The following is a 27,608-nucleotide window of genomic DNA, read 5'->3' on the forward strand; positions in this document are numbered from 1 at the left end:
GAGAAGGGCCTTTCCTCAAAGATGCAGGGATCCCTGGCATCATGGGCTGCCATTGGACACGGTGTGCACAGCCCTGGGACCTCCACGGTGAATATTTTATTTATTTGTATTTTTTAAATATGTTTTTATTGATTTCAGAGAGGAAGGGAGAGGGAGAGATAGAAACATCAGTGATGAAAGAGAATCATGGATCGGCTGCCTCGTGCACATCCCCCACTGGGAATCGAGCCCACAACCCTGGCATGTGCCCTTGACCGGAATCGAACCCCAGACCCTTCAGTCCACAGGCCGACGCTCTACCCACTGAGCCAAACCATCTAGGGCTCCACACTGACTATTTTAGATAGAAGACCGAATAGAAACGATTTTTAAGTAAAAAGACTTGAATAAGGTCTTGTAAACCTTCTTTTCACTTAATGATACCTTTTTTTTTTTCTGGATAAAATACACACAGGTTTTTCACAGCTTCAAAAAACTGGGTTATGTACATACTGTTTTGCAGTCAGATAGTGAAACTTTAAAATCCGGCCAGGGGGCGCTCTGGGTCCGAGGGGAAGAGCATGGGCCTCCGTTGGAACCGTGCCTCTTGGGGCTGCCTGGGGACACCCTCACCAGCTCTCCAGCACCCAGAGCGCCCCCAGGTGTCCCTTCTGCCGTGGCCCTGGGTGGTGAATTCTGGGCCTCTGCAGACCCATCACCCTCCCCTCCAGAGGAAATATTCCCTCCACCCCATGCAACACGCCATGGGCTCCTCTGGGAACTTCAGCACCAGACGCTTATATTCAACAGTGATGGCTTTCCCACGTGTCCCAGGCTCTGCCCCCCCCCCCCCCCAGCTTTTCTCTTTGTTCTCAGAAACCAAACAGAGCCAGGCCTGCCAAGGCTGGAGGGGGCTTGCGGGAAGCATCTGGAGTGGCTGGCAGAGGTGCTCTGTGACCCTGGCCGGCCCGGCCCGGCCCCAGCCTCCCGGGACTTTCCATGGCGACCTTCCTGCTCCGAGAGCCTGGTGTTTATTTTAATATCCAAAACCCGAAGGAGATCAAAGGCACCAAGTCCTGTAGCACAACCTTTGCCAGCCCTTCCCCCTCCCCCCAGGGGTTCCCAGGGAACCATTATCATAATAGTCCACCGGGGGAGTGTGCTTGGAAGCGTAGTGAATGGTGTCTAATCTCCAAGGAGGATGAGGAGCGCTGAGGAACCATGTCCACAGATAACACTCAGACATTTCCTGAGATGAGTGTGCAGGTCACTCCCAGTCTTGCCTTTCCAGGCAGATTTACCTGCTGAGCAGGTGGAGGAGCGGCTGTAGAAGCTGGAGCAGCAGGAGCAGGTGGAGAAGCTGGAACAGGTGGAGCAGCAGGAGAAGCTGGAGCAGGTGGAACAGCAGGAGCAGCTGGAGCAGGTGGAACAGCAGGAGCAGCTGGAGCAGCTGGAACAGGTGGCAGAGCTGCCAGTGAGATTCCCCTGCCTCTGCCCAGGACGCCTTCCCCAGTGGCTGTCAGAGGGTTCATCTCCTTGTGGCTCCATCAGGTTCTCCGTTTCACCGGCTCAGAATTTCTATCCTTGACCAGCAAAGCCCAATTCAGACTCTGGCCTCGCATCTCAAGCAGTTTTCTGGTAAGAAACATTTTCCTGGCCAACCTGGCAGTAGCATGCTCTAGAAGGGTGTTTGTTGGCCCTGACCCAGGCAGCAATTCTCAACCATCGTCGGTGAGATTCACTGACTGCCCAACAGGTTTTCGAGACCAGGCAGACCCACAGACGTAGACAGACAGGTTGGCTCTCCCCACGGAAATGCCCTGAGACTCAGAGAGGTCAACATACTTGCACCAGGTCACACCCAGCGAACAAGTGCTGGCGCAGAAAACCCAAGCCCGGTCTGAGGATTCCAGAGCATCTGCTCTTTCCGCCACCTGAGCCCAGCTGGTCCCCTGGGGCAGGTGAGCGCAGCTGAAACCCCAGCTGGTTCGCAAAGAGTTGGGGAGGGACCGGCTGATGTCTCTGTGGTGGGAAGAGTCCGCTCCCTCCCTTCAGGACCAGTTATTAAATTCTCACGGGGTGCGAGGTCCTGTCATGTGATCCCTCTCTATGTCCCCCACAGGGCCACTGGGGCTGCCCACCCAGTCCATGGACTGCGGCCTGGCCTAGCCGTGGCTCTAGGACAGTGGTCGGCAAACTGCGGCTCGCGAGCCACAAGCGGCTCTTTGGCCCCTTGAGTGTGGCTCCTCCACAAAATACCACGTGCAGGCGCGCACGTACAGTGCGATTGAAACTTTGTGGCCCATGCACAGAAGTCAGTCTTTCATGGAAGAGCCACACTCAAGGGGCCAAAGAGCCGCATGTGGCTCGCGAGCCGCGGTTTGCTGACCACGGGGCTAGGGCTTGCTACACAAGTCGGGACAGTCCTGAAGTCTGGGCTGGTGGCCTCACTATTGTTCAAGGGGTGCCTTTGACTTCGCTTCCTGGAGTGAGAGTCCTCTGGGGCTGTGCACGTGAGCAGGAAGTGGGCAGAGCTTGTGCACGGGGTTCGTGAGAGGGGCACAGCCAAGGCCTAACCTCTGCGGTCGGGTTTGTGCTGCAACGTGAAAACCAGGAAGCTTCGCGGAGAGGGGGCTGATGTGTAAAAGTCACCCCTGTCGGCCGTGCGCTCTGTCCTCCACAGGAAATGCCCCGGCCCCGCAGGGGCAAAACCGCAGACCTTTGGAAACATCCCCCCAAAGGTGATCCTGTCACCAGAATGGAACAGCCAGAGGGTGTTGACAAGGATGCAATTTGATGTTTTAAACACTGCGCTGGATTGTGCTAAAAAAAAACCTAACCGCCCCTCCCCGAGGTCTGAGAGAGTGAGAAGCATCAGGGATTCTGGAGCCCTGGAGGGTGAGGTGGGTGGGGAAGGAAAGATAAATATAAAAAGGAACAGAGAGAGCTCAGTCTGGCAAAGGTCCCAGAGGTCAAGAGTTGGAAGGCCTTTCCCGCAGGTCATGCCACAGATGTGACATTTTTCCCTGCGGTTATGTTAGGACTCCCAACTCACCCCAACACGGGGTAGGCTATTTTTATTTTTTTGTTAATCCTCACTAGAGGGTATTTTTCCATTGATTTCTTTCTTCTTTTTTTTTTAGAGAGAGTGAAAGGGAGGGAGAGAGAGAGAGAAACATCGATGTGAGAGAGACACATCGATTGGTTGCCTCCCACATGCACCCTGACACACAGGGGTCGGGGATGGAGCCTGAAACCAAGGTATGTGTCCTTGACTGGAATTGAAACCCGGACCCTTCAGTCCACAGGCTCTACCCACTGAGCCAAACTGGCTAGCGCTAGGCTATTTTTAAAAACCGGTGCTAACCAGTAACTGTTAACAATAGTGCACATTTAGTTAATAATTACTTTCCAAACAAAGGATCTTCAAGTTTTAAGATTAACCAGCAAGCAGCTTTAGATTTTTCATTTAGAACAGTACGAATGAGCCCTAGCCGGCTTGGCTCCGTGGATAGAACGTCGGACTAAGGACCGGACCGGAGGGTCCCAGGTTTGATTCCTGTCAAGGGCACGGATCTTGGTTGCAGGCTACTCCCTGGCCTGGGCCTTAGTCGGGGCATGTGCAGGAGGCAACCAATTGATGTGTTTCTCTCATGTCGATATTTCTCTCTGTCTTTCCCTCTTTCTAAAATCAATGGAAAAATATCCTCGGGTGAGGATTAAAAAAAAACCCACAACGGTCTGAATGAAAAGGTTGAAAATATTAAGTCTTATACTTGCACGTGTGCTACAGGAGGATTCAAAGGACTTAGATGAAAAAACAGCTACTGCATTAGAAATCTCTTGACCCATCTACTATTGCCAACACCCTGTAATCTGCATACAATTGATTAAGGTGGTGACTTCCTGAACTTGAAAGAAAGTGAAGCTAGAGTAACAGGGGTCCTTGCATTTAGCCCTCGCAATTACCTCGCAGGATAAGTACACCTATCGGATCCATTTTACAGGCGAGGAAACCAAGACAGAGGAACCGCTGGAGAAGGGCTGAGCGTGAGCGCTGGAGATGGCATTCGCACCGCCTCGCGCCAGGATGCTGCCCCGGCCCGGGGGTTAAGTAAATCCAGATACAGGAAGTGCTCAGGGCGGCGGGCAGGCGGCAGAGGTAAGCACTTAATAAGTAAAGGTTAGTGATGATGCTGATCCCACCGGAACCTTTTCCTTCTCTGTCCCCAGTGCGTTAAGGGACATGTGTCCCCTCTCTTTTAAGTTCCTCTGCTGAAGCTGCGGAGAGCAGAGTACTTGGAGCCATCTGTTCAAATACCGCTTCCCTTCTGGCTTCTTTTTTTTTTTTTTAATATATTTTATTGATATTTTACAGAGAGGAAGGGAGAGAGATAGAGAGTTAGAAACATCGATGAGAGAGAAACATCGATCAGCTGCCTCCTGCACATCTCCTACTGGAGATGTGCCCGCAACCCAGGTACATGCCCCTGACTGGAATCGAACCTGGGACCCTTCAGTCCACAGGCCGACGCTCTATCCACTGAGCCAAACCGGTTTCGGCCCTTCTGGCTTCTGAGAGTTAAATACTCAGAAAAAAGATGGACTAAGTAAGTTCTGCAAATATATACCTAAGTGTCCATGTTTCAAATGAAAATTTAAAAAAAAAAAGTGCTATGGAGAGAGACAGACATCATTCCACGGTGCCAATCACGAACGCCACTTCTGTGGGGACATAAGCCCTGGAGATGAAGCAGCATCTTTAGGGATGTGTGTTGACCGGGTGGCTCTGGGTACTTGTTTTAGGAAGGAAGCCTTCTGCAGCTCCAAGAGTATTCAGGTTTGCTCCTTAAGCAACGGTACTGAGTCCAATCGCACTTCATGCCACACGCAACTTTATGTAGACTCGTTTCCTAAAAGGTGTTTCGGTTCTGACCGCCAGGTAACGGCTACAGTGGGAGGTTTCCCGGCCCCGCGTGCGTCTGCTTTTGGCTGCCTTAGTGACAGAGCTGATGGGTGTTGCTTCTCCATCACTTCTCCTTTTCCTTATAAACGAGGAAGGGGACCGGGCCACTCATGGCCACATGAACAGAAGACAGGTCGCTTGAAGCAACTTTCACTTTATATCTTCTGAAAATCCCCAAGTTCCTAATTGTGGTGGACAAGCATCTCTCTGAGAACTAGACCTGGAGATTTTCCACCCCAAGAATTTTAAAATGTATTTTTAGAGAGAGAGGGAGAAGGAGAGAGAAACATCGATGTGAGAGAGTAGCATCATTTGCCTACCTCCTGCCATCAAGCTGGAAACCTGGGCATATGCCCTGAATGGGAATCGAACCCACAACCTTTTGGTGCCCAGGGCAACACCCAACTAACTGAGCCAAACCGGCCAGGGCCCAAATCTACACACTTTTTAGTAGTCCTTAAAAAAAAGAAAAAAAAAGAAGTCTTAGTTGGTTTGGCTCAATGGATAGAGCCTTGGTCTGTGGACTGAAGGATCCCTGGTTCGATTCTGGACAAGGGCACATGCCCCGGTTGTGGGCTCGATTCCCAGTGGGGGGCGTGCAGAAGGCAGCCAATCAGTGATTCTCTCTCATCATTGATGTTTCTCTCTCTCTCTCCCTCTCCCTTCCTCTCTGAAATCAGTAAAAATATATTACAAAAAAAAGGAAGCAAAGGAAAATACCAATAGTTCCTTTATTGAGGAAGTAGCCTAGATATTCAACTGATTTTTCGTAATATACTTCCCTCCACAAACAAACAACAATTATCGTTTAGCTTCTCTGCTACCAAAATCAGTTGTTTTAAAAATGTCTTTAGTCGATAGTTTTTAAGGTAGAATGTGACCTAAGCTGATTCTAGTGATGTACAATCTTCTAACTTCATTTTGTTATGAGACTTTATCAGCCTGATCTTTAGTATGAAGTTTTACTTATTTATTTTACAAAAAAGTATCTTCTTTTATTTCATAAACGGAAAGATGCAAGACAGGTGTACCTCGAGGGGGAATCCAGTGAAATCTGGTATCTGGGTAGAATGTATGAGAAAAGAATAACATACAGTAGCATTGCTCGGCCTTTAGGGATGGTAACTACTTTAGGTCCCCATGGACCTGGTACTGTAGAGTGTTTTCATTTCGATGTCATTTGCTGCAAAAAAAAAAAAAAAAAAAAAAGAAAGAAAGAAAGAAAAAAAAAAGAGGTAGGGTTAATAGTACCTTATCCTAGCAGCGGTTCTCAACCTGTGGGTCGCGACCCCTTTGGCGGTTGAACGACCCTTTCACAGGGGTCGCCTCAGACCATCCTGCAGATCAGATATTTCCATGACAATTCATCACAGTAGCAACATGACAGTGATGAAGTAGCAACGAAAATAATTTGATGGTTGGGGGTCACAACATGAGGAACTGTATTTAAAGGGCCAGAAGGTTGAGAACCACTGTTAGGGGTTTCGGCGATTCAGGCTCTGGCCTTTGCCAAAAACCAGGTCGCCTTTCTGACCTTGAAGTGAGGTAGGTGTGCATTTCTGTAGCTCAGGTTCCCACCCAGCACAATTGGAAGTCAGAACTTGCTCTCTGGAGAGGCTCGGATGAACGCATGCACAGTGGGTATGAATGACCAAGAACAAATGTACTTGATTCTTTTTTTTTTGGTATTTCTGGTCGTTTTGTCGTTGTAACCGAGAGCCTAAGAGCTCTTCCACCTGACGCTGGACTATAAAAATGCAGAAGCCAGCTTGTTATTACAACTGAACGGCTAGTGCTTCCAACATAGACATTCTCTTAACTTTTTTCAAAGAATATATTTTATTGATTTTTTTAGAGAGAGGAAGGGAGAGGGATAGAGAGTTAGAAACATCGATCAGCTGCCTCCTGCACACCCCCTACTGGGGATGTGCCCGCAACCAAGGTACATGCCCTTGACCGGAATCGAACCTGGGACCCTTCAGTCTACAGGCCGACGCTCAATCCACTGAGCCACACCGGTTAGGGCCATTCTCTTAACTTTTACCTGTTAAGTTAGGGGAACCTGGTAGGTAGTTGGGGCAAGAAATGACTTTGATTACAACCGCGCTGCAAAATGGGGAACTGCCCTGGGCCGGCTTTAAACTCTCAACGGAAGGAAACCAACTACCCCATGACACCTCGAGGGTCAGGACCCAGGGCGGGCAGAGCCGGAGTTCGCCGCGTAATGAGTGACTCAGCTTGTTGGAGGCCAACGCGAAACCCAGACGTGCGGGCAGGGAGCAGGTGGAATGGCACCTCGGTGCGTCAGGAGGCGCGGGGTTGCCGGTGCCCTGCTGCGTTACGGGGCGTTTCCTACCGCATCTGGGGGGGGGGCTCCCCTGAACATCAGCCCCCCTCCTTTCAGCCATCCTCGTGGGCGCCCTGCGAGCTGTGGGGGGCCCTCGGACCCTCCTTCCGGGTGCCCTCCCGCCCACTGGGCCCCAGATCGTTTCTACCCAGGCTGCCGCCACCTACGCCTTCGGAGCCGCAGCTCGGCCCGCAGGTGCTGGGGGATGGAACCGGGTAAGGAGCGCACGGCCGGCGTTTTAACGAAAAGCACCGGGAGTGGTCACTCTAGGAAATTAATTCTTCTTTGCAGCTTTTTATTCCCTCTCGCGCCCAGCCACCGAGTGGCGGGAACGGGCGGGCGGGGAGCGCGAGGGCCCCTGCGCCGCCGAGATAAGGCGCGGCCGCCAGACGCCCTGGGCGGCACCTGGGCGGACCCGCCGGGCCCCTCTCCCGCCGCCTTCGGGCTCCTCGCGGGGCGGGGCGGACGCGCCACGGCGCACGGCCAATCCCCAGCGCCGGGGACTATTCAAAAACACGAGGAGCCAATGGGAGCCTCGGAGGCCCCCGGTGGGCGGGGCGAGGAGGGGCGGGGCGAAGAGCGCGCGCCCGGGGACGCGGGGACGCGAGAGCGCGGGGGGCGGGCGGCGGCGTCGCGCGCGCGGAACTGCCGCAGGGTAGCAGCTCGGCGGCTCTCGCGGAGTCGTGCGTGTCCCCGCGGGACCCGGCGCAGGTGAGCGCCCCCACCCCGCCCCGCTCCGTGCGGGGCGGCCTCCCCGGGGGCGGGCGGGCGCGTCGGGGGGCGGGGGTCCCGGGCGCTGGGCCTGGGCCGCGGCCTCGCCCTCTCCCTCCCTCCCCTCCTCCGGGTCGCTCGGGGCCGCTGCTGGCGGGGCCGGAGCCGTGCGCGGCCCAGCCCGGCGGGTTGCGGAAATGGAGCTGCCGGGTTCAACTTGGGGACGTTTCCCTCCATTTTGGACGCGCCGCGTCGGTGTAAAAGGGATGTTGGTTGGGGAGGTTTTGGGGGGTCGGTTCCCGGCTCCCGGCCCCCTGCCCCCGCCCTGCAGCTACGGCTCCCCCTCCCGCCCCCCCCCCCACCCCAGGTCCGCTCCGAGAGCCTGTTTGACGGGTAACTTGGTGGCTCGGCGGGTCCTGCCCGTGGGGAGCGGGGCAGGCGCGGCCCCGGCGGACGGGGACCCGGGGGAGCGGGGGTGACGCCCTCCCGCTGGTCGGGTCGCCATGGCCCCGAGGGTCGTGCTCGGCCCGGCCCGCTCGCCTGTGCGGCGCGCTCTCGCCAGGTGTTTCCGCGCAGCCCAGAAACGGATCGTTAGGCAGGTGGGCGCGCTGCTACCAAAGCTCAGTTCCGTGTTGTTGTTTTTATTTAAATTTTAACGCGTTTAAAACTTCCAGAGCGACACCCTGTAGCAGCCTCCAGGGGCCCCGAGGACGCGCTCGATTGCACGGGGGCCTGTTTGCATGCACGAGCTGCAGGGCGGTCAGGCTGGGTGACACTGGACAGCGCCCGGGCGACCCGAGGGTGCAGCCGGGAGCCTGTGTGCGTGCGTGCGTGTCACCTGCTGCGGGAGCCGGGGCGGGGGCCGGCTGCCCCGAGCCCTGGGGACCTGCAAATAACACGAGCGAATCTGGAACCACACTTGGTAGCAAAGTCCCGCAAAGGACAGGATGGGGGGCTGCGGGAGGGCACCCTAAGTGAGACTGAGCCCCGCGTCCAGGGATGGCTAGCGAGGAGGGGAAGGTTTCTTACTTTCCGTTTTTATTTCTTCGGGGGAAAGCCAGGCCCTTCTGCAACTTTGCAGCCAGGAGGTGGCCTTTCTTTGCATCCTGAGCTGGGGGCACGGAGCAAGGCGGGGTTGGGGGGGGGTTGGGGTGGTTCCTGCTGGGGGTTTACATGGTGGGCCCGCCTTGGGCTCCCGGGTTGAGGGGAAGCTGTCAGACTCCATTTGAACTTCCCGGTTTCCAGTGGTTCTCAACCTTCCGGCCCTTTAAATACAGCTCCTCATGTGCTGACCCCCAACCATAACATTATTTTCGTTGTTACTTCATCACTGTCATGTTGCTACTGTTACGAATCGTCATGCAAATATCTGCAGGATGGTCTTAGGCGACCCCGGTGAAAGGGGTCGCGACCCACAGGTTGAGAACCGCTGGTTTAGACTAATTTGGAGAAGTGAAGGAGAGATGACCAGAGACCCCGCGTATTCCTCTGTTGGGGCCGGATGGACACTGAAGGTAGCACGCCGGTAGCCTGAGCCAGGGTCTCCTGTTTCCACCGCTCACGGGGGTGGGGTGGAGGGGGTAGGGGGTGGCGTGGGAGGGGTGGGGGGGTGAGCAGAGTTTTTCTGGACACACTTGGCTCACACACCTCCAGGACAGCCTCTTGGCGCGTCTCTGGCCTCCCTTCGGGGAGTCCCCGATGGATGATAGGATGGATGATATGCTGGGTGGTATGTGGGTGTCCTTCCTGGCCAGTTCCCTCCGGCCTGGGTGCTAGGGTGTGATTGCGCCGTATCCTCACCCCTGACTGCCGTGCGTGGGTCCTGTGCCAGTGGGGCGGGGCGGGGGTGCTGTTGCTGCTTTCATCTCTGGGAACGTTTGTAAGACCCTGGTTTCGTCAGGCGAGCTGGTTTGCCTTTTCTTTCAACCACCGTGTGGGACATCGCTCTCAAGTCCCAGTTATTAAATTTTTTTTAAAAATATGAGCTTAGAGACCTGCCAAGTGTCCATTAGATATTTTGTTTAACCCCAAATATTTAATCGGTCACGGGAAGATGCCAGTATGGTCTCTGAAAGGTACAGGAGCTGCTCAGGTCCGTTTCAGAAGTTGACAGAGTTGTTTGAAACTTGAGTGGCATCTTTACGTAGAAAGATGTGGCTGCCTTCTCTCACCCCTGGCGGGCCGGCCTTGGAGAACTGGTATCGGTCACAGGGGTGTGATTTGGGGGGGGGGGCCCAGGGAGAAGCGGGGTGCAGAGAAGAGAGGAGGAGGGCACATTTCCTTCCTCTTTCCTGGAACTTGGAGGCTCACGCTACGTGTTGAAATAGGCATATTTTGCTGTTGTCACCTTCCTTTTTTGTGCCCCTCCTCCCTGCCCCAAGGTGGCCGCTGCCCCTGCCCCCCCAGGGCCCCCTGGTGACTCCTCAGCCAGGTGGGACTTGGTCCCCAGAGCTGGGCTCCTCTGCCCTGGGCCCCAGGCCCAAGCCCATTCATCATCACCCCCCAGCCATCTCGCTATCTCGCTATCTGGGCAGGCGCTGGGAAGAAAGCTGTCCATTACCTGACGTGTGAATGAACTGACACCCTCTAATCCCCAGATAAGCAGTTGTGTTTCCTTTCATCTCCCAACCTCGCTGCTATCTTTCTCAAGGAGTGAAGCTTATTAAGTTTTTTCTCAGGTGATTAACTGCAGAAACACGGTGCTTATGAAAGAGTGTTTTCTTGGGGAGGGTAACGTTCTCCTTTCCGAACTCCACAGCCTTCAGAAGTTCTCGAATGTTGTTCTTGTTACAGAATCCGCTCTTTGCCGGAGCTGGGTAAGCATGCATGTTATGCTCAGGTGGTATGTCGGGGATTGCTTACTTGGTGAGAAGAAGGTGATTTAGGGGGAGACGTCTCCATGGTAACCGCCTGCTTCTTAGCTTCGGCCCAGCTAGTGTGGTTGGTGTTGGAGGTCAGGGGCACGGTGTGAATCTGCTGGGCAGGAGGGAGAAGTTTACCACCTGAGAGCTGGGGCGCCCAGCGGTCAGGGCAGCAAACAGGCCTCATGTAAGCAGCAGTTTCTGTAGGTTGCTGTGGCTTCTGAGTGTCGTTCATACAAGGCTTTGTGGGCCGTGTTTTGGTTCAGTGGCGAAGCATGTTGTAACGGGATAAAGGCCAGGTGTGCACCAGCCCGGGTATGAGGTTGGCCGTGACTCGGTATGCATTTGGAACTTCAGCTGCAAGACCTGAAAACTTGAAAGAAAGGCCCCCCAAATTTGCTGTTCATTATAGATTTGGAATTTTTTTCTCCCTGTTATGGGTTATAACAGTGATGGCGAACCTTTTGAACTCGGCGTGTCAGCATTTTGAAAAACCCTAACTTAACTCTGGTGCCGTATCACATATAGAAATTTTTTGATATTTGCAACCATAGTAAAACAAAGACTTATATTTTTGATATTTATTTTATATATTTAAATGCCATTCAACAAAGAAAAATCAGCCAAGAAAATGAGTTTGCGTGTCACCTCTGACACGCGTGTCATAGGTTCGCCTTCACTGGGTTATAATAATGCTAATTATACATCCTTGATTTTTCTAGACAGTCTGTTTCATGGTTTGTTGTTTTTAATGAAGGTAATTATATTTAAAAACCGAATATATTTTTTAAGTCTTTGTATGACCAGATACAAATTTATAAATCAGAAAATGGATCCTTTGTGAGATTGTGCCTTGTTGATTGGCAGGTAATGTGGTCACCGGAGGTGATAGCGTTTCGCATAGGCAACTATGTGGTGTGTTACTCCTGAGTGTCACACGGGCCCTAGGGACTGAGTTGTCCTGTGTGAAGTGATTCCCAGGGAGACACGACAGGCAGAAGGGCCACTTCTGTACTGTGCTGACTCGACAAAACAGTTCACATTCCTTTAGCTTTCGTATCTCACCTTTTAAATAAGGGGGGGGGGGTACACCCTCCCCTCCAATGATCTTTTTGACCCTAAAATCTTGACCAGTTAAAGTTTTGGAGAGTTGTGTTTTAGTGTCCGATCTGAGAAAAAAAAAAAAGGACAAATGTAAGTGTGTATTGCACTGACTCCCCCTTTTTTATCTTTAAAACTGTTCAGACTGATTTGCAAAAATGCCAAGTAGGAAATTTGCCGACGGTGAGATGGTAAGAGGCCGATGGCCTGGGAGTTCACTGTATTATGAAGTGGAGATTCTGAGCCATGACGGCAAGTCCCAGCTTTACACGGTCAAATACAAGGACGGAACGGAGCTGGAGTTGAAGGAGAGTGACATCAAGGTAAGCGCTCCTCTGGGTCACGGAGCGTGTTTATACTGAGCGGGGCGGGGTGGGGGGTTGGGGGGGGCGGTAACTGACTGTAGGTGTGGTTTTGAGGTTAGAGCCGTCAGTTCTGGCTCCGTGTGAAGGCGCAGGGTCGCGCTGCTGCTCTGGGTCAGATCCTGTTTTGGCTCCGGGAATGTGTGAGTGAGACAGCGCCCTGTTCCTGAGGAGGTGCCCGGCCACTGGAGAAGGCGATGCTTCCCGGGTCGGTCCTGGTTTCATCCGTGGGGTGACAGGCATTTGGGGGGTTAGGGAAGGCTCCTCGAGGTGTGGCCCCTGAGCCGAGTGCTGAGACAGAATAGGAAGCTCAGGTGCGGGGGGCGGGGGGTAAGGGGGGGGGGCCCCGCAGAGGGCAGCAGGCCAGCGGCCTGGCTGGGGGACACAGCCAGGTGCTGCCAGGGTGTGGGGGGCAAGGCTCAGCAGAGGGGGCGTCAGAACTGGAGGGGTTAGGGCTTCATCCCGAACACGGGATTCAATCAGGAGAGTGACATTCATTAGATTTGAGTCTGGCCTCTTCACCCTATCTGGTGAGGGCCTGGGCCTTAAGATATCCGATCCGTGACGTAGAAGTACTTACAAAGGAAAAAGATGTATGAAATAAGTTCTTTTTATTATTGGGTTCAACAGATAAAATTCCTTTGTCAAAATGCTATAAAAATTTCTACACACCTATTTGCATTTCCGTTCCTTGTTTGCACCCATAGCCTTGGCCCCACAGTGTGAGCGCTCTAGGCAGGGCCTGCAGAGCTTTTGAATAAAGGGCCAGACAGTGGCTATCCCAGGCTTTGGGGCTTGTCTGTCCGCATGCGGAGCAGCTCCAGGCAGCCGGAGGGGAGCGGACATGGCTGTGCACCAACTAAACTTGATTTCCCGACCCTGGAATGGGAACTCAGAGCATGCTCACGTGTCACCAAGTCTCTTCTTTTGATTTTGTTTGCGACCAGTTAAAGACTGGACAGCCACGCCGCGCCCGGGGCCACCCGAAACAGGGGGGGAGGGATTGGCCGGGAAGTTTGCCTTCCCAGGTCTGGGGCCCTGGGAACCCCGGCGAGGGCAGGGGAAGCGGCATAAGGAATCCAAGCTGCACTCATTTCCGAGGCCTGCCTGTGGGTGTTGTTCCGAGGGAAACTGGGGCTCCTCTTCCCGCTATTGTTTGGGTGCAGGTTTCTTTTGCCCATCATCTCAGCTTTAATCAGTGTCACTGTCACTCTTCTTGTCTCTGTTCTTGGGGAAACGTACAGCTCGTTGGTTTAAACACAGTCATTTCCGGCAACGCTTCAAAGAAGAATCAGGAGAGGAAAGGCTGCGTTTGTCTCCTGAGAGAGGGGTCGTTAGAGCAGCATCCCCGTTGGCTCATCAGCCGCTCAGGCCCCGGCATTTCCCGGCTGGTGTTAGCGTTCATGGAACCAGTGATGGCCTGTGCTGCCTCTCGAATGTGGGTCTGTCTGCATGTGGTATGACGTCTGCTCCCTCTCCAGCCTTTAGGTTCCTTTAGGCAAAGGAAAAGTGGCTCAACTTCCAGCTCTCCGTCCAGACGACGAGGGAGTCGGTCAAGGTCGCGCTCCCGCTCCCCTGGCCGCTCCCGCTCCCCCGGCCGAGCAGCTAAGGGTTCCCGCCGGTCCGCCTCTGCCTCCCACCATGTGGACATCAAGGAAATGAAGAAGGAAGTGTTGGAAGTGAAGTTGACTCCACTGGTATTGGTATGTGTGCACGCCTTCGGGACATCTTTATCCTTACACAGTGTTTATTCTGTCCAAACTCCGAATTCCCTTTGCGGATCTGGTTACTCATATTATTTGCAGTTAATAATATGAAAATGTCAATAAAACATCAAATTCTAAGGTAATGATTATGGCAGATTTCATTAAAAAAAAAAAAAGAATGTTTGGAATAGAAGGTACAAGGCCTTTAAGTGCCAATGAAAAAGAATGTTTTTTTGCCGAAACTGGTTTGGCTCAGTGGATAGAGCGTCGGCCTGCGGACTGAAAGGTCCCAGGTTCGATTCCGGTCAAGGGCATGTACCTGGGTTGCGGGCATATCCCCAGTGGGAGATGTGCAGGAGGCAGCTGATCGATGTTTCTCTCTCATTGATGTTTCTAACTCTCTATCTCTCTCCCTTCCTCTCTGTAAAAAATCAATAAAATATATTTAAAAAAAAAAAAAAAGAAAAGAAAAAGAAAAAGAATGTTTTTAAGTTATAAGACTGCTATTTAATACTGTGTGTTTTTCTTAATATGCTTTTAAAAAATATTGATTTTAGAGAGAGAAGGAGGATAGAGAAATATCGATCGGTTGCCTCCTGCACACCCCCGACTGGGGATTGAGCCCACAACCTGGGTATGTGCCCTGAGCAGGAATGGAACCTGTGACCTCTTGGTTCATAGGTCGATGCTCAACCACTGAGCTTCACCAGCTGGGCAATATTGTGTTTTTAAAAAGCAGTTTTTAAGTATGTAATAGATATAGATTGTAGTTTGAACTGAGTTAAGTTTTTATAGCTTATAAAAGCTCAGGTATAAAATGAATATATTCTGGCCCCCTTGGCATTTATATACTCAATCGCTTTTCCTTTCAAAGATTGTTTTAATGGATTTACTTTAAAAGTCCAAGCTTGGAACCCTCAGGGTATGTGGGGCCTATAAGGATCTTGCACAATGAACATTTTAGATAGTAGACCAAACAAATTATTTTTAAGTAAAAAGAATTGAATGAAGGTAATTTTTCATTTATTCATTTATTGTTACCTTTTATGGATAAAATGCTCATAGATTTTTAACAGCCTTAAAGAATAGCATATGTACATACTGTTTTGTAGCCAGATTTAAAAACTTTTGGAAATTAGCAATAACCTCTGCATTATATTTTTCCACATCATTTTTTATGGTATTGTTTGGATTATACCATGTTATATGTATGTAACAGAATTGTTAAATTCAGCTCCCTTATTGGTGGACATTTAGCTTTTTCTGTTTAAATTTTCACTATTATAAACAAAATATTCTTATGCAACATCTGATACTTCCTTTGCTACGTCAGATGGATAGAGCAGATTTGAGGCTTTTGCCAAATCACTTCAAGACAGTGCGTACCAGCATCGGTAGTGTATGCCTGCCCATTTTCTCATTCTGGGTATTATTATAACTTCTTTTGCCAGTATCATTGTCACAGATTTTCCACTCACCATCTTAACTTGCGTGTTGAGAATTACTCGTGAGTCGGACCATTCCATCAGTGGCTCTCTGATAGTGCTGGTCAGGGCGCAGGGGAAGGAGCAGGTGCTGGGGCCACTTCCGCGTTCTCATTTTTAGCTTTCAGTGGCCACAGGATTTCAGTGTACCCTTGTGGCCCTGCCCCCGCCGTGTCCGCACCATGGCGTGGAGGATGGGGCGTGGCACCGGGAAGACCGGACATAAGCTGCATGTGGCTTTGAACATCACCTCTTCCTTGTTCTTGTTGTATCTTTTGCAATACTTTGCCCACTATTTCTTACCTTCCCATTACGGGCTATTTTGGGGGCAGTGAATGTCTTCTCATCATTTTTTAAAACCAGTTCATGAAATAACTGGCCAATTTTTACTTCTCCTAACTCTCATAGTAAATATTAGCATATTTGTTATTGAACAATGAAATGATAACATTGAGTCTAATTATGCTTAAAAGACGAAAGAACTTATGTGGAATCTATACTGTAAAATCCAGTCTTTTGAAGATGGGGAAATTCTAGTCAATTTTACTCCTTTTCCTTTTTAACAACAGTATCCTGAATTCTTCACAATTAAAGCTGTGAAAATCATTGGCTTTATTTATCACAACAATCAAGATTTGCCAGCAGGTTACTTTTTAATAAGTTACGGTTCATGTGGTGAAAATGCTTTATGTCCTTCACTTTAGAAGCCGTTGGGAAATAGCATCAGCCGGCACAACGGGGAGCCGGAGCAGCGAGCGCGGAACGCCGTGCCGCACGGGAGCGCGCAGGTACGGCTCACCTCGCCTCGGCCTCTGGCTAAGGGACCTTCCCTAAGGAAGCGCGCTGAAAACCACAGTACCTCTTCCATCTTTTCTAAAAGCCTGTCCTTCCATTGGGACTGAATATAATTTAATGAATTTATCCTTATTAGTTTATGGCTATATTGCGCTGCTGAGTTAGTTAATGTGGTAGCATTAATGATAACGATTGATTACAGATAATTAGTGCCTTTTACTTTTTAACCAGGAACAATTCCCTTTGTCACAAGAAAGTAGTTACACGTCTACACAGCATAGCCTTCGTCCAAGAAGAGAAGAGAGCAAATTTAAAAAAACAGACTTAGAGGAAGAAAGAATCGTTACGAAAGGACCTACATTGCTGAGAACCTGGGACGTGACAGCCACACAGACGAAGGACTTGGAGTTCGGAGGAGTCCCTGGTAGGTGTCAGAGCCGGGCTGAGCGGGGGCCGGGGGCCGGGCCAGCGGGAGTTGTGATAAAGTGAACAGGAAAGGCCTTTCTCTGAAGATCTGAAGCGGGCCAGGCAAAGAGCCAGGTGGGAGCCCAGGGAGGAGGGAAGGCGGGGGTGGGGTGGGGTGGGGATGAATGAGGGAGGTGGGCGGGACGAGATCAACAAAGATTTTGTGTGCATATAGGCATAACCCATAACCCATAACCTATAGGACACAGACAATAGGGTGGTGAAGGCGGCGGGAGGGGAGGGGGCAGGCTAGAGGAGGTCAACTATAAAGATTTAAAAAAAAAAAGGAACAGCAGGTCCAAAGGCCTGAGGTGGGAGCCTTTTATTGATTTCAGAGAGAGGAAGGGAGCGGGAGAGAGAGTCATTGATCGGCTGCCTCCTGCAGGCCACCTGCTGGTTCTCGGGTTGACACTGAGCCACACCAGCTGGCCAGGTGGGAGCATTTTTGAGGATTATAATGGAGTAGAGAGGGTGCCAGAGTGGCTGTAGATGTTTAGCAATCTGTTAGGTTTTGATCAAAGAAGCGATAGAAGGAAGGTTGGCGTGGACTATCAGGGACAAGGAAATCTGCTCGTCAGCCCTGCGGTGACGGGCCCGGCGTGGGCAGGAGCAGGGAGGCTGTGGACATGAGATGGGGCATGGGCCTGCCCCACCTGCCAGGCGGGTTGATTATGAGTCAAAGATCTGAGGTGCTCAGAGGCTTGGAGTTATTAAGTGGGTGGTGCTGGAGTTTTACGAGCCAGGAGAGGAAAGTTCTTGGCAAATGGCTTTCTTGCTTGATCTTGTAAGTTGTCTAGCTGCTCCATTAAAGATGGCGCCCAGCATCCAGTCTGGCCATGTTACCTGAAGGTGATGCTGTTTTAATTGTTAGAAACTTACAAAGTTTTAAAGACCAGGCTGATAATCATTGGCTGTTCCCATCTTAATTTGCTGGGTTTTCAGTGTTCTAGAGCTTGGGTGTGAGCTGTCAGTGCTGGGCAGATGCCGTGTTCCTGCTTTAGGACCAGGGTCGCTTGCCCACAGGACATGATAGAGATTAGAGCTTTTTTTAAAAAAAATCTTTATTGTTGAAAGTATTACATAGGTCCTCCCCCGCACCCCTCCCCATTAACCTCTTGAGATTAGGGCTTTTTGATGATACACTGAAAATTGGTTTCAAGCAGCTGGCCAGACTAGAGATCTGACCTTAAAAAACCCAAATGATTCTTGAAGAAAAACAACAGAAAACACTGGGTTGGAAATTGAGCCTTGAATGTTCCCTGATTGTCTGCAGGTGCGTTTCTTATCATGCTCGGCCTGCCCGCCTTCCTCTTCCTGTTGCTGTTGACGTGTAGGCAGAGGGAGCCCAGTCTTCTGAACTTCCCGCCTCCTCTGCCAGCTCTGTCTGATCTGTGGGAAGCCAGAGTGTTTGGGGCCTACCTCCTCTGGTTTTGTGTTCAGGCTTTGTTCTACTGGCTGCCGATCGGGAAGGTAAGTGTCTGCCGGGGGCGGGGCGGGGCCCTGCGCTTCCTCCCTCTCCATGCTCACGTGCACAAGGTCACGGCAGGTCCTCGCTCCCAACGACCCTCAGTCTGGTGAGCCTTTGCCCTTGAACCCTGTAACACCTGCCTGTTAAGTGGAACTTTAAAACTCGGATTGAGGTTTCTTGTGTAACTTTGCAAGCCAAGTAGAAAAGGATAAGCTATTGTGCAAAATAGCCTAATGGTAGAGGTTAAAAAAATCCCCCCTCAGTAAAAGTTATTTCAGATACAGGATTTAAAGTGATCAGTTGATAAGCTACTGAGCTTAGTGGATTCAGCCTGCACTTTTCACTTATTATTTTTTAAATATATTCTTAAAATACCTTTTTATTGATTTTAGAGAGAGGGATAAAAACGTCGATGAAAGAGAAACATCGATCGGCTGCCTCCTTCACACCCTGTGATGGGGATCAAGCCTGCCACCCAGGCCTGTGCCTGACTGGGAATTGAACTGCTGACCTCTGGCTCATGGGTCGATGCTCGACCACTGAGCAACACCAGCCAGGCTATTTTTAATATGAGTTTCTGATTTTCCGAAATTTGTTGTCAGGAACAGTTAATGTTCTTTCAGCCTCGTGCAGTGTCTAAAATTTGTCCTCGTTGCTAAGCGTAGTTTTTCCTTCTTTCAGTAGAGGACTTGGATAGACTGAAAGGAACAAGAGATCCCTAAGCAATAAATAATTCATGTAGAGATCTTGTTCTTAGGGCTTTGCAAATGTACCAGCTGTCTGTAAACCAAAGGATCAGGTTTGCTAGGACTGGTGGGGCTAGAGCTGCAGACTTAAATATTTGGAATCTCACCATCACATCCTTGGCTGTCGAGAGGAGTGTTGTGATATAGACATTCAGGCTCTCCAGTGAAAATCACAAATTCAGATTAATTTAGGTAAGGTGAGCTCAAACTAGATAAGATTTGTTAAGAAAAGCAGTTTTGATGCCTAAATTACCTATCATCTATCTATATATATATACACACACACACACACACACACACACAGAAAAATAGGAACTGAAAACCCAAGGCAGTATTTGTGAGACACCTTTAATAGGTAAGTGTCAGTTGGAATTAGCATGTGGGGTTTTGCTAATCCTGTGATCTGAAACGGTATTACATTTCTCCTGGGTGCCCTTTCATAGCTAATGAAAGGGTAAAGGAGTGTAGCCCACGGAAAATGATACCATGTTAGTATTTGGCAGTTTAAAATTTCTTGCAATTTTCAGTAGTTATTTTGGGTGGTAAACATGGCTGCCATTGAACAAGAGGGCTTTTCCCTTGAACTCGTCCCGTTCAGGTGGTGTGTTTCTCAGGTACCTGTGGCCTGGGCACACAGGGGGTCTGAGAGGAGCTGAGTGGTCCCAAAACAAAGTGCTCAGGCTCTTATGGAGGAAACAGAATCCCGTTAATGACGAAGTCGGGGAGCGTAGGTGTGTAAATGGCAGAGCACGTCGGTATCAGTGCGTATCATCAGCTGGCGCATGGGCCAGAGCTGGTGGGTGAGCGGGAGAGCGGGCGGAAAGGGCCCCCCACACCCCAGTGTGAGCAGTGGGCCGTCCCTGGAGATTCTGAGCTTGAGCTGAACCTCCAGGTGCTCCTACAGCCCGCCCACGTGGGGCGGCTCTTGTGATGGTCTCATACACGGAGCAGTTACTATTAGGTTCATATTTAAGACAAGTTCCTGAGGGTGGGCTCGCTTCATCCAAGCGTTTGCCGTTAAGATATTTGAAACCTGTTGCCAAATTTCCCTGCCAAAAGGCAGTCCTCCTGGGACGAGAGGGTTGAGTGACGTTAGAAGACATCTACTAGCATATGACACTAGTGCTGTTTCTAAGATTTCACATTCATTTTTTTTTTCTTTCAAGGTGGTAGAAGGAACACCTCTGGCCGATGGAAGAAGACTCCAGTACAGGCTAAATGGTGATTTTTTTAAGACTCAAATTAATGACTTAAAGCTCAGAAGTGTTGAGTGTAAACCCCCAGAGTCGATTACACCAGAACAGTAAACAGTAGCCTCTCTCTCTGGTCTGAAGGGCATGCACGTGAACTGTTCATACCTGCAGCCAGTGTGTAAAAGTGTGTGAGAAGTTATCTGAGAGACAGGCATCTGTATAGATTGCCTGTTCACGTTTGTGCATGTTTGGCCTGAATAATGAAATTAGGACTTTAAAAATAACCTTGCGTTCTTCTATACTGGGAGCCATCTCACGTGCACGCTGGCTGACGTGGGTGTTCTTGCCTTTTTTAAGGGTTCTATGCTTTCATCCTGACGTCGGCAGCCGTGGGAGCCGCTCTCTTCTGGGGCGTGGAGCTCTGCTACGTGTACCACCATTTCCTTCAGTTCGCACTGGCGGCCCTCGTGTTTGCTGCCGGCCTGAGTGTTTATCTCTACGCGCGGGGCCTGCGTGCGCCCCGGGGGGAACTGTCTCCGGCCAGCTCTGGTGAGCAGTGTGGGGAGTGCACCCCCTCACCCTTACCCCACCCCCACTCCCGGGCGTGGGCTTATGGGCGGGGAAGAGAAATAAGGACAAATAAAAAGATGGAGAAAAAAATTTTTTAAAAAAAGAAACAAACTATATTTCTTAATACTTTCTTGTTTCTCTTCCCTTCTTTAGTCACTTGATGACAGTAAGACATTTTAGTAACTTATAGTAACATTTTAGTAAAGGTTAGTAGTGTCATAATTTATGACAAATATTATTTTGTCCCAAGTAATAAATAGCCTTTAAAAAAACAGCACAACAAAGAGATTTCAAATTGGTTGATTCTGACCTAAAGTATTTAAGCTTTCAGAAAATTAAGTTGCTTATTTAGAAACATAAGCTATATTAAAAAGTATTCAGTTCCCTTAAAGTCAGGGATCTGGGCCCACGCTGTGCGGCAGGGGGACGGTCCAGGGGGCCGGCGCCCCGCTGCTCAGCCCCGGGTCCCCCTGCTCGGGGGGGGGGGGGGGGGGGGGGGGGGGAGTGGACCCGGGCGGAGGACGGCTGTGCCTGTGAGAGCCTCACAGTTGGGTCTGGAATAGGGTGTTGCCCAAAAGCTGTGTGAACAAGGACTGTCCCTTCTCAGGAAACGCCATCTACGATTTCTTCATTGGCCGCGAGCTAAACCCTCGGATCGGGACTTTTGATCTCAAATACTTTTGTGAACTGCGCCCGGGACTGATCGGATGGGTATGTGTTTGGTTTTTTTTAAATTTCAGTTCAGTAGTGCAAATTGGTCTTGGACTTAGAATTGCAGACAGTTTTAAGGAAGCAGTGGGTGGTATATTTTAGGAATAATTACAGCTTTCCCTAAATCTGCCTACTTAAAGCATTTTCTTACGGCGAATATAGTCCAGAGGTTAAGATGCCCTGTTACAGGTTATTAAACCTTAGAAGGGTTTATTGTCACAGTTGTTTCTATTTATGTAGGAAAGAGGTAGAGCTGGTGGATTCACGTAAGGAAAAAGAACAGACGTATTTCAGGCGCGTAGAGTTGCAACAGTAAAGAGTCCCCTTAGATCCATCCCTCCACTTCCCAGTGTTAGCATCTGGCACAGCCGCAGCCATGATCCGGGCAGCACAGCCACCGGGACAGGTTCCCACGCGGGCCTGGCTCTGTGGATCCTCTGCAGCCCACAGTCACTTCTGGTTACTGTGCTTTGGTCTCCCCTTGTCTCCTGGACCTTGACCTTGAGGAGGACCTTTCACTGGGTTAGTGCAGTGCTTTCTCCTTTTTGATCCTCACCGAGGATGTGTTTTTATTGATTTTGAGAGAGAAACATCGATCGGTTGCCTCCCTTGTGCGTCCTGATCTGGAATCGAACCCACAGCCTTTTGGAGTATGGGACAGTGTTCCAGCCAGCTGAGCACCCTGCCAGGCCCAGTGTTTCCTCATGGTCGGAGTGATGCACTTGGGCAAGACCACCACAGACACGACCTTCTGTCCTCTCAGTGCCCCTGTCCAGGGTTCACGGGTGACGTGCCTCATCACCGTGGCGGTGGCTGGGAGAGCTGGCGTCTCCCCCCTGCCCCCCGTGGGTGCTAAGGACCTTCTCCGAGGGCCCTGGGGATGATTCTGGCCCTTTGGTTTCAGGTGGTGATTAACTTGGTGATGCTTTTGGCTGAGATGAAGTTACAGCACCGAGCTGCTCCGTCCTTGGCGATGATTCTGGTGAACAGCTTCCAGCTCTTATACGTGGTGGATGCGCTCTGGAACGAGGTAACTAGTTTCAAAAGCAGCCGCCTCTGCGTGTGGGTGAGTAACCTGCCCTCTGGGCCTCGCTTCTACACCAAGTGAGGAGGTGCCCCGGATGGAGGGATGGCAGTCCCTGGGGTGCTCTGAGCCGATGTGGGGTGAACACAGGCAGGTGGTGGGTGTCTGCAGGCGTCCAGGGCCACTTGCTCACGCTCACCACATGCTCAAGGGATGGATTCACATCCTTCATTTACCATGAGAAGTGGCCGTGCTGCCAGGTAGCTTATTTCCTTCAGTGGAAAATGTACCGAAAAGTTAGATTCTGATTAGAAATGACATTGGTGCCTGTGGACTAGAAACATGCAGCTGGCGATGTCATTCCTCCTTCAGCAAACACCCCTGAGCCGGGCTCCGCGGCCGACAGGCAGGGTGCTGGGGGGTGAGGTGGAGCCACGGGTCCCGGCTGTTTGCCCCTAGTCTGGGGGGAGCGCGAGACTCGGGGTCACGGTGCAGGCACACTCGCTCAGCCCGCAGGAGTGGCAGCCTCGGGGAGCCCCGGGTCTGGGGGAGCTTTAGCTGAGGTCAGAGAGGGTGCCTGGCGGAGGTGTGGGGGCACACGAGGCATTTCGGAGCCCTGTGGTGTCGGGGTCAGAGGGACGGGATGGAGACGCAGGCCAGGGACCCAGGCTCCCCCTCCCCAGCCCCTTTGGAATTCGACTCTAGACTAGACGTCACTTGAATACTTTGCACACAGAAACTCTCCCCCACGCTCTGTCTCAACCCTCCCTTCCCGCGCCTCGCCCGCAGGAGGCCGTGCTGACCACCATGGACATCATCCACGACGGCTTCGGCTTCATGCTGGCCTTCGGGGACCTGGTGTGGGTGCCCTTCGTCTACAGCCTGCAAGCCTTCTACCTGGTCCTCCATCCCAACGAAGTGTCCTGGCCGCTGGCCGCTCTGATCGTCGCTCTGAAATGTGAGTGTCCATTTCCCTCTGGGCTCCGATCGCAGCGTGCCTGTGCCTCCGTGTTTGTGTGACACGCCCTTTTCAGTGGCTGCAATGAGCTCAATTGGAAGCGAGCTGTGACGGGTGAGTGGTAAGGCGTTTGCAAAGAGAATGGATGCCTCATGCTTAGGTTCTTTATAGGTCCTTACTAGAGAAAGATCTTTAAGATTTTTTATTGACAGTGGACATTCAGGGGGCATGATTAGCTATTCCTAGCCCTTCAGAAGGGGTTCCCCTGATAGCCGCTGGGGTAGCCAGGACATACTATGGACTGTATGCCGATGCGCTACTTTACATCCCAGGACTTAACTGCCAGTTTGTGCTGCTTCATCCCCTCACCTGGCCCCCAACCTGCCTCCTATCTGGCAACTATCAGTTTGTTCTAAAGAGGGAATTTTTATATCAACCAGTTTGCTTGTAAATTTAACCCTTTGTACGCCATAAGCATCTATAGGCACAGTACATTCAAAATATCGTTGCGTGGCAGTGAACTGGTTGTTTTAGTAATGACTCTTTTTCTGGTGGCACCTCTGAGAGGAGAGGAGTCCTGCCTTCTTAGGGCTTCCCTTCCACCAGGGGAAACAGACTCAGACACTCGCAGGAGGCCCATGGAAGGACAGAGGGGCTGGTCGAGAGACCTTCTCGCTGGAGGATATGGGGTTCGGTCTGAGTTTTAGTGGGTGAAATGTGTGGGAAGAATGAGCAGTAGCTGGGGGATGTGGTGTGGACAAGCTTCAGGGGCCATCTGTCTACACCAGTGATGGCGAACCTTTTGAGCTCGGCGTGTCAGCATTTTGAAAAACCCTAACAACCATGGTGTGTGTCACATATAGACATTTTTTTATCTTTGCAACCATAGTAAAACAAAGACTTACATTTTTGATATTTATTTTATATATTTAAATGCCATTTAACAAAGAAAAATCAACCAAAAAAATGAGTTCGCGTGTCAGAGGTTCGCCATCACTGGTCTACACTGTCGCTTACCTCCACCAGAGGGCGGGCGAGGAGATGGGCACTGAGCTTCAGGTAGGGCTAGTTCTGCCACTAATTGGGGCCCTGGCACAAGAGGAAATTCTGGTTTGGTTTACCCAGGTTGACCTGTGGGAAGGTATGTTACAGGTGAGCTAATCATAGGAATCGTTTACCACTTTTCATAGTCAGTGAGAGGTCAGGGACTGTTCGCTTGGGCATTCTGAAATAAAGCTACTGACTTGTAGGATTGCAGTGAGATCTGGCATGTATTGAAGTGCAAGATGCGGTACTGAGTCTGAGCGAGAGTTTTAATGAACCAAAGTGTTCATGTACGGCCGGCAGGCAGCGTAACCCACAGAAGAGACAGCCTGCTCTTCATTATACTAGTTCCAGACCTGGCTTTATTGTAATGTGGGCTGTTATGGATGGAAGCAGTGTGAGACGTTTGTTAAATTTCCTCAGAGCTCAGAAATAATAGCTAAGGGAAATTGCTAACATGAATTCTTAAAAATTTACAGTTTGTGGATATGTAATCTTCCGATGTGCAAATGCTCAGAAAAATGCATTCCGCAAGAATCCCGCTGATCCAAAGCTTGCACGTAAGCACTGGCTTTATATTTATCGCATTTGTGTTGCATAAATATCATGTCTCTATTTGCCTACATGCCATTACAAATGTGTTTTTATTTTCATATAGATTTAAAGACCATTCATACTTCAACGGGAAAGAATCTTCTAGTTTCCGGATGGTGGGGCTTCGTTCGCCACCCCAACTACTTGGGCGACCTCATCATGGCCCTGGCCTGGTCCCTCCCGTGTGGTAAGCACCAGGAGCGCTCACCTGACGCCGCCCACTGGACTGTCCTTCTTTGGGCATCGTGGGCAGAGCCCAGGGCAGACGCTCCTCCCTGTCTGTGGACACGCGGGGCCCCGTTCCTCTGGCTTCTGCGGGGCGTTAGGGACTCCCAGGGCCTGAAGTTTTCCTCGAAACTTCTAAAAGCAAATGTGCAGTTTTAAACTGTGCCTGATGCTTTTGGCTAAGCAGCATCTGTGGGAATTAATTTCACTTGTTATCCCCGACTCAGTGTACACACTGGGACCCTGCTCTGCAGCAGCAGCGAAGGCTGATCTGTCTTCTACCAGCTCGGCCGCCCTACCCACTGAGCACCAGGGGCCGACGGGAGGTTTGCCTCCAGTGGGAGGACAAACGCCCTGACCACAGTGGGTGGTTGGAGAGGATTCATCACACTTATCTGATGATCTTTCAGCTCAGATCCCGCCCCTGCCACCACCCGCGGGACCCTCTGAGCTGGTTTGGGGAAAGCAGAACAGCTGGGTAGTGCGCTTTGGTAGACACAGCGCTGACGCCGTCCCGTCGCCCCCAGGTTTCCAGCACGCCCTGCCCTACTTCTACGTCGTCTACTTCGCCGTGCTGCTCGTGCACCGCGAGGCCCGGGACGAGCGCCAGTGCAGGCGGAAGTACGGGGTGGCCTGGGACCAGTACTGCCAGCGCGTGCCCTACCGCATCGTCCCCTACGTGTACTGACCGCCCGCCGCACCCAGAGGGTCTGTAAGCGCCGTTCTGAGCCAGGACTGTGGAGCCACGTAGGCAGCCTTTACTGTAGCCTGAGCATGATGCCCAAACCATGGCATTCGACACGAGGAAAGGCAGAGATGCTCAGACTTTGCATTCAAATAGGCAATGTCTAGCCCTTAAAAATCTGCAAGCCAGTCTCATTTTTGCCCTGAGAAGAACTTGCCATGTTTATGGGTGTGATTTTAAAATGCCGGTCTTGTTTTATAAACACTGTTACAGTGACAGTGGAGGGTGTTTTACTGCAGGAAGAGAATAGCATTTGCCTTCAGTTGAAGTAAGAGGTTATTCGCAGCGCTGTTCCAGGGACACCATTCGCAGTAGCTTGCTTACCCTGAACTTCTGAACCTGCCTTCGGAAATGTAAATACATAGCCTTTATGTAATATATGGTGACTCTGGGTTTCTCTGTACAGTATTTTGAATGTGAAATAATTGTCAGGACTAAGTATCTTAACAAAAACATTTGCAGTATTTTAAATTAAGTTCTGTAAAGTAATACATGTGAATTATAATTTTTGAAACAGAATTCATTTGGTATTTTGTAAAAGATGCTATTAAGACATAGGAAGGTATTTTTCTTAATCCAAAGTTTGCAAATTAGGCTTTTCTACCTCAATTGCAGGTGTTTGTTTGCCTTTATAAACTTGCAAATAGAAAAAAAAATATTAGAATAAATATATATTTTTGGAGTAACATCCCTATTTAAACATTTTTACACAGATTGGTGGTTGAAGACTTGCCATTTCAGGCTAATATTTTTATATGTTTTTGACTTTTTTAAACTGTGTTTTTGCTACTGCTGAGCTCATGCAGTGAATACTGTATTTTGTACATTCTTTATATTCCAAAACTCTGCTGCCTGTGAGTGTGGTATTCAGCTAAAAACAATGCAAGGGAATAGTTTAAAATCTTTCTCTCTTAGTCTAATAGATGTAGCTTTAGCTGTTAAATTCTAGTTAATAGTCTCATTATTAATTGTTCTGTAAGAAAAGCAAATCCACTAAACTTCTGTATTTGAATTTCAGTTCTCAGTACCTTAAACACACGGGCATGTAGTAAGTACAGTGGAGATGCTGAGTTGAAGGATGGATTTCACATGAGCCATGTGGGTGAGTGCGTCAGTTCAGTGCTGTGCGCAGAGGTGGGCGTGCGTAGCGCCCTGTAGTCCGCAGACACTGAGCTTCCCCCTGGCTCACCAGGGAGGCTCTGGGGACGGAGGAAGGACACAGACTTCTCTCCCCCAGAATGAGAAAGCGCCTGGCACCAGCTCCCTTTTGCTTTTTGTGTTTTAAGTTGGAAATGTTGGAAATAAAGAGATAGGATCTGGAGCTTTGGTTTTCCTTCCTTTGCGTGTAACTCTGGGATCACTGAGACCGGAACGGGCGTCCTTAGATTACACGCCCCCGACACCTTTCCCTTTTTGTTTGCGACGCTCCTGGGCCACAGGGCACCCCTAGCCACGAGGGAGAAAGCGCCTGCCTGCACACGCTGCTACGCGGCTAAGCGCTGCTACACGCACGGCCTGGAACAGGCATACCTGGTCAGAGTCCACACGTACCT

The 27,608-nt window shown here is 50.6% G+C and overlaps 1 protein-coding gene across 3 annotated transcripts; it reads left to right on the forward strand.

Moving 5' to 3' along the window:
- Positions 1-502: 502 nt before the first annotated feature.
- LBR (lamin B receptor) lies at positions 503-27,376 on the forward strand. Of its 3 annotated transcripts, none has more exons than XM_081114364.1 (15): positions 503-1,617; positions 3,987-4,141; positions 12,110-12,288; positions 13,809-14,030; positions 16,222-16,305; positions 16,544-16,736; positions 18,051-18,247; positions 20,158-20,212; positions 20,542-20,733; positions 21,362-21,465; positions 22,370-22,495; positions 23,279-23,447; positions 24,971-25,051; positions 25,150-25,272; positions 25,838-27,376. In XM_081114364.1, the coding sequence occupies exons 3-15, from the start codon at positions 12,124-12,126 to the stop codon at positions 25,996-25,998; spliced, it is 1,872 nt and encodes a 623-aa protein (XP_080970490.1). In that variant the 5' UTR covers positions 503-1,617; positions 3,987-4,141; positions 12,110-12,123; the 3' UTR covers positions 25,999-27,376. The 3 variants fall into 3 exon arrangements, 2 of the variants coding, with proteins under 2 accessions (XP_080970490.1, XP_080970489.1); XR_013997264.1 differs by lacking the exons at positions 503-1,617; positions 3,987-4,141 and adding an exon at positions 7,892-8,003 and having other exon boundaries at positions 25,838-26,408; positions 27,074-27,376; XM_081114363.1 differs by lacking the exons at positions 503-1,617; positions 3,987-4,141 and adding an exon at positions 7,892-8,003.
- Positions 27,377-27,608: the final 232 nt, after the last annotated feature.

The sequence above is a fragment of the Myotis nattereri genome, assembly GCF_964212035.1.
Source record: "Myotis nattereri genome assembly, chromosome: 20".
In the NCBI taxonomy this organism is placed as follows: domain Eukaryota; kingdom Metazoa; phylum Chordata; class Mammalia; order Chiroptera; family Vespertilionidae; genus Myotis; species Myotis nattereri.